We start from the raw sequence: 6,763 nt of genomic DNA, 5'->3' as shown, positions 1-6,763 counted from the left end.
GATTTTTCTAAGAATTTTAGAAACAGATAAGGAGTACCGAGTCTTAATATTATAATTGTAAACAATCTTCTCTCCCAACCTGTCCAATCAGGCTTTTTTTTAGTAGGTTATTTTACGACGCTTTATCAACATCTCTGGCTATTTAGCGTCTGAATGAGATGAAGGTGATAATGCCGGTGAAATGAATCCGGGATACAACACCGAAAGTTATCCAGCATTTGCTCATATTGGGCTGAGGGAAAATCCCGGAAAAAAACCCCAACCAGGTAACTTGCCCCGACCGGGAATCGAACCCGGGCTACCTGGTTTCGCGGCCACACGCGCTAACTGTTACTCCACAGGTGTGGACTCTGTAAAGTTTCAAAGTGATTCTGGTTTCATATGAGCAGTTGAAAGTGAAAGTCTGTAAGTTACCATCCGAGGTTTTTTTCCGCTATGCCAGTTACGTTTTCTCTAGCTATAAAATAAAAATTGTGGGGCTACAGTCAATAGCTTCTTCACAACCGACAGTAAAGTTGCAATATGTTGGGGGAGGGGGGACGTTTTGTAAAATCTGAATTGAACGAATTCGTGTTAAGCGCAACTTCATATGCAAATGAACAACTAACTTCTTAGAAGAAATAAGTGCTTGTAACACTGACGCAGGATCCTACCAATTCAAGAAATGAATTCTGTGAAGACTTGCGTAGTGCGACGGTCGCTGTGCACAAAACTCAGGATGTTAAGTGTTTGTCAGTATGTGCGGTGTACTCAAAGAAAATTCCTCTCTTAAAATTCCCACCATTGACACCCTCGGCCGTATTCATTCGTTTATTTTTGTATGCAGCCCCCCTTAATTCAATTCCCACGAGCCGCCACTGTCTATATATCAAACATTTTTATGAATATACATAGTAACTACACATTTCACTGTATTTTATTACATATTTACATGCATATTTTGCTATATGATACTCCATAAAATCCCAACGAAGATGTCGATGGAACCATTTTGTTGACAGTGACTACAATGATAACCGAAGAGTTGATAGTTGAGGTTCTAATGACTGACGATGATCATGCTGCTTTATGATAATGATTAGGGATCGCACTTTCCGACCCGTGGATGTGAGGTATAGCCTAATGCATACTTACTACTGACTGAGCGCCAGCTCTTAAACCACGGCAGGAATGCGGTGTGAAACCCGGTAGACTTTGCTGAGTCTCGTCCCCCTGCTCCCCACTTCCTCATACGACGCGGTTTCAGAGCTGGCGCTCAGGCCATATATTGTATCACAAAAAGATCGCGTGGTCTGACAATGAAGAGAAGTGTGACAAGAAACTACATTGACCCAAGATAAAGATACAAAGCAACAAATATAAAAGGAATGTCCTTTACTTTGTAACCACACTTTGTAACATTTACATATTTGCAAACATATATTTGAACATTTACATTTATACAGTACACTTTCCCACACAGAAAATTCGTGAACGTAATAAACGCGCTTAATGCTGAGTACAATTTGTATGGGAATATCTTTTAACCACGATCCCCAATTTACAGGTTTCCCGATTCCAACATTGTGATTGTGATTGTTCATGTCAATGTTTGAAATATCTTTCTTTTGTGAAGAAATCTTGAAAAATATTGATCCAATATGAAGTATGTCCACTGTTCTAATGAAGAACAACCATCGGTCTTGGAGGTAAAGGTAAACCTGGTGCCATTTCCCGAAATATCAACAGCCTGGTAAGAGTTAAAAAAAATTAACATTGAATGCCAACTACTCGATGCAGTTGCCTGTCATAAATACCTTCTGTGCACAAGCAGTGTTTACAAGACGTCTGCCACACAATAGCTATACTTTGGAAGTACGTAACTGTAATCCTATGTTGTGGGATGGAAATGATAATGATCATTATGTACAGACCCAGAAACAAAATTCAGGTGGCCCAAATTTTGTTTCTGGGTCTACTGCTACTGCTACTGCTACTGCTACTGCTGTTGCTACCGCTGCCACTGCCGCTACCGCTATGGCTACGGCTATACTACTCTCCAACCAGGAGATTAAACGTGAAAGGAACATGCTTACTGTGCTCTAACCACGAGAAAGTCTCCGCCGGATGAGACGAAGGGGGGTAATGCTGTGTATGAATGTTGATATCATAAGATGTTATAAGGTCACACAAGTGGGTACTCTTATCTCTATTGGCTAGTTCTCACAGCACAAACCATAACATTGATACAGACATATTGATACTACCCTAGTTACAAAATTAGATCACAGTTAATCTCCTGGTCTTTTAATCTCTTCATACAGGAAATAACATGTGCAGGAGAGCGCATGGTTTTTAAACTGGCGTTATAACGGTAATATTATTTATCTACTTCGTTCCAATAGATGAGGCAATTGGAGCGAAGTAGATAATATTACCGTTATAACGTCAGTTTAAAAAACGTGCGCTCTCCTGTATATATAAGCGGAGTGAGAACCGTTTCCTTAGGGGGGGGGGGGCAAAGCAAAACCATAGAATGTCCATATAAGGAGGTTATGGGGGACATCATTTACCTCCTCTACCCATTATAGCCATTATACAGCATATCGAAATATGATCATTTAATAAAGGTATTTTCGGAGGCATGTTTCTTACAGTGTAATATCCATATTCACGATGTTTCGGACCGAGATGTATAGGGCTTGAACTGTAGGAATACTAAAAATTATAATAGGGCGTAACTTAAAACAATTTCCCTCTTATTTATCTCTCTTACAGAAACATATCCATAAATCAATAAAACTACGTAACAGTGCTAACAGAAACTCTTTTATATGAAGTTTACCTTCGTGAAGATATCTAATGAAATGTGAACTCTAATTATTTTGAATAATTTCGAGGGAAAAATTGTTCCGGAGCCGGGTATCGAACCCGGGACCTTTGGTTTAACGTACCAACGCTCTACCACTGAGCTACTCGGGAACTCTAACCGACACCGATCCAATTTTTCCCTCTATATCCACAGACCTCAAAGTGGGCTGACAACCGTCAAGCAACCAACTTCGAGTGCACACTAACTCCGTGTGACTTAAATTGTGGTTTTCTGTTAACGAACAGTGACGTGTATTATGCAAATCAAGATTTTCAGGTATAACTCCCTGTAAAGTTGATTTGAATCATTTCGAGGGAAAAATTGTTCCGGAGTCGGGTATCGAACCCGGGACCTTTGGTTTAACGTACCAACGCTCTACCACTGTCGGTTAGAGCTCCGGAACAATTTTTCCCTCGAAATTATTCAAATCAACTTTACAGGGAGTTATACCTGAAAATCTTGATTTGCATAATACACGTCACTGTTCGTTAACAGAAAACCACAATTTAAGTCACACGGAGTTAGTGTGCACTCGAAGTTGGTTGCTTGACGGTTGTCAGCCCACTTTGAGGTCTGTGGATATAAAGGGAAAAATTGGATCGGTGTCGGTTAGAGTTCCCGAGTAGCTCAGTGGTAGAGCGTTGGTACGTTAAACCAAAGGTCCCGGGTTCGATACCCGGCTCCGGAACAATTTTTCCCTCGAAATTATTCAAATCAACTTTACAGGGAGTTATACCTGAAAATCTTGATTTGTCTAATTATTTTATTTAATTTCGTCTTTAAGTTTACACATTATACTGGGATCGCTTTTCTATTTTCTGCATTGTTGTGCAGTATGTTATTCATCTTTCTCCAAGTGACGGCTTGAACACCTGCAGACTTCTAACACATGAGTACAGAATGTTACAAAAAAGCATTACAGTGCTTCCATTCTTCAAATGAGGTATAGAAATTCTTATACATTCAGAAATTTAAAATAAATATTATAGTCCAGACATGATCTGAAGGTATTAATTCATTAATTTAAGCACAGAAACGTAATCATAAACAAAATCAAAAAGGATATTTTGAATTCAATATTTTCTAACGTTAATAGAAAAAAAAGAGTTGAGACAAGTTTGGGGGCGCAGTGCCCCCCATGTCCCCCCCCCATAACTCCGCCTATGCCTGCATATGTTATTTCCTATATGGAGAGATTAAAAGACCAGGGGCTGTATCCATAGACATTTTTAGCGCGGGCTTCCGGTGGATGATAAACGAACTAACGTTTTTTGTATTCATAAACCAGTGTTAGCGATGAGATATGATATGAATCCTGTACAAGTAACCAGTCGATAGCCGGGGCTAGTTTAGCACGCTCGTAGCGCGGGCTAGCGAAATGTCTATGAATAGCACCCCAGGAGATTAACCGTGATCTAATTTTGTAACTAGGGTAGTATAAATATGTGTGTATCAGTGTTATCGTTTGTGCTTTGAGAGTTTGCCAATGGAGATGCGTGTACCCAGGTGTGTGATCTTATGACATCTTATGACATCAACATTCATTCACAGCATTACCCCGCTGGGTCTCATTTCCCTGAGACTTTCTCCTGGTTGGAGTACAGTACTACTACTACTACTACTACTACTACTACTACTACAAGAATGGCGACATGTGACTTACGACACGTGCAGATCGACAGTGACCCCCGGCACACCAGCCTGGTGGGTCACGAGAGCCACTGTGGACAGCGTGTCGACCAGCGTGGCAGTCATTCCACCGTGCATGGTGCCCATCCTGTTCTGGTGCTCGGGTGCCACCACAAGCTCAGCCCGAAGGCGTCCATCCCCACCACTCACTATCTTCACCTGAAATGTGCAAAAGTCTGTTAAGCAAGGTATCAGTAGATCCAGGTTTGAATCCCAGCGGGGAAGTGGAGGTTTAAGTTATGTGTCCCTTGTCTATACTTCGTTCCATAATGTCTGACAGGAGAAGTAAACATTGCCAGCGGAGGAGGAGAGACGTATAATTGCTATCCAATCAATGGCAAAGATTTCATTCCACGCTTGTCTTGAAGTTGGGAGTGGGGGATAACTCTTCAGACCGTCCAACTTCAAGACAAGCCTGGAATAAGGCTCTGCCATTGGTTGAATAGCAATTATACTTCTCTTCTCCTCTGCGGCAATGTTTACTTCTCCTGTCAGACATTATGGAACGAAGTATAGTGCTGTCTGTCACAAGCTCTAATCGGAAAGACTAGTTCCGTCTGTGATTTTCACGGGACTAAGGAGACTGAAGAATCCATGGGATTCAATTCATCAAGATACATAAAAAATAATAAAGAGACTGCATTAATAAATATTAGACTCGGACGATACTGGTTTTTCCATAAGTAAATTCCATACATAGAATCTACAGTCATGGGAAATTTAATGTTCACCTGTTAACGCATGGTGTTAGTGTGGTCACTCATTTCATGTAAAGTAAGGTGACCAGTGGTTAAGGGGAAGTGGAAGAATAGAAAATTACTGCTACTACTACTACTACTACTGCCAACACTGCCATTACTACCACTATAACTACCAATACTACTGCTACTGCTACTGCCACTGCCACCATCACGACCACCATTACTACTACTATTGCCACAACCACGTCTACCACAACCATTACTACTACTACTATTACCCCTGCTGCCACTACTACATCTACCACCACCATTACTACTACTACTACTACTACTACTGCCACTACCACGTCTACCACTACCATTACTACTACTACTGCCACTACCACGTCTACCACCACCATTACTACTACTACTACTGCCACTACTACGTCTACCACCACCATTACTACTAATACTACTACTACTGCCACTATCACGTCTACCACCACCATTACTACTACTACTACTACTGCCACTACTACGTCTACCACCACCATTACTACTAGTACTACTGCCACTACCACGTCTACCACCACCATTACTACTACTACTACTACTGCCACTACCACGTCTACCACCATCATTACTACTACTACTACTACTGCCACTACCACGTCTACCACCACCATTACTACTAGTACTACTGCCACTACCACGTCTACCACCACCATTACTACTACTACTGCCACTACCACGTCTACCACCATCATTACTACTAGTACTACTGCCACTACCACGTCCATTACTACTACTACTACTACTACCACCACTACCACGTCTACCACCACCATTACTACTAGTACTAGTGCCACTACCACGTCTACCACCACCATTAGGCCTACTACTACTACTACTACTACTACTACTACTACTACTACTACTACTACTACTGCATTCTTTGAGACTTCGAGTATTTCAAATTCAAATTCAGATTTATTTACAATCTACATTTGAATTGAATACATATGAATAGATACCCGAAATGAGCATAATCCTCGTGCTCGGGTACAGTCCAGTAGTCTACATAAATTTTACAGGGTTCAAATAATAATGCTGATGATATAAATAATAGTAATAATAATAATAATAATAATAATAATAATCGTGACAGAAATGATGAAATTTAAGACAGTGATGTCAACGAGGGAGGGCGCAAACATGCCTCAGCGCCCGTATGCGCTACTCAGAGCACGTAGGGCACGCAGGTACAAGTCACTGGTGAACACAAGGGTTGCACATTACACACTGACGAAGAAGTCGTTCAGTAAGTTCCAGGCTAGCCGGACTCTTGCCTTCTTATGTAAGTGGAAGGTGAGGTGATGGCCTTTGTGGGAATTATTTAGTTACAAAGAGAAGCAATGTTAAGCCTGAAATTATTAGTCGATCTACAGAATGACATATTCACATTTTGTTGTTTTTATTGACATTAATTAGTAGTAAATATATATGTAGATGTGTGTACAGCTTCTTTCTCAATGCATTG

At 40.9% G+C, this 6,763-nt stretch overlaps 1 protein-coding gene across 3 annotated transcripts in view; it reads right to left on the bottom strand.

Moving 5' to 3' along the window:
- LOC138713391 (acyl-coenzyme A thioesterase 13-like) overlaps positions 1-6,763 on the bottom strand; it is an 83,561-nt gene that overhangs the window by 19,512 nt on the left and 57,286 nt on the right. For all 3 annotated transcript variants that reach the window (XR_011335858.1, XM_069845468.1, XM_069845469.1), the window contains exon 2: positions 4,515-4,699. Coding sequence is in view for 2 of the 3 variants with exons in the window: in XM_069845468.1 (XP_069701569.1) it covers positions 4,515-4,699 (185 nt within the window). In the remaining variant the exon portion in view is untranslated. The remainder of the gene's footprint in view (positions 1-4,514; positions 4,700-6,763) is intronic.

This window comes from Periplaneta americana, chromosome 14, assembly GCF_040183065.1.
Source record: "Periplaneta americana isolate PAMFEO1 chromosome 14, P.americana_PAMFEO1_priV1, whole genome shotgun sequence".
NCBI lineage: Eukaryota > Metazoa > Arthropoda > Insecta > Blattodea > Blattidae > Periplaneta > Periplaneta americana.
Note: the sequence above shows the minus strand (reverse complement) of the source record. Positions and strands in the feature narration are given on the sequence as shown.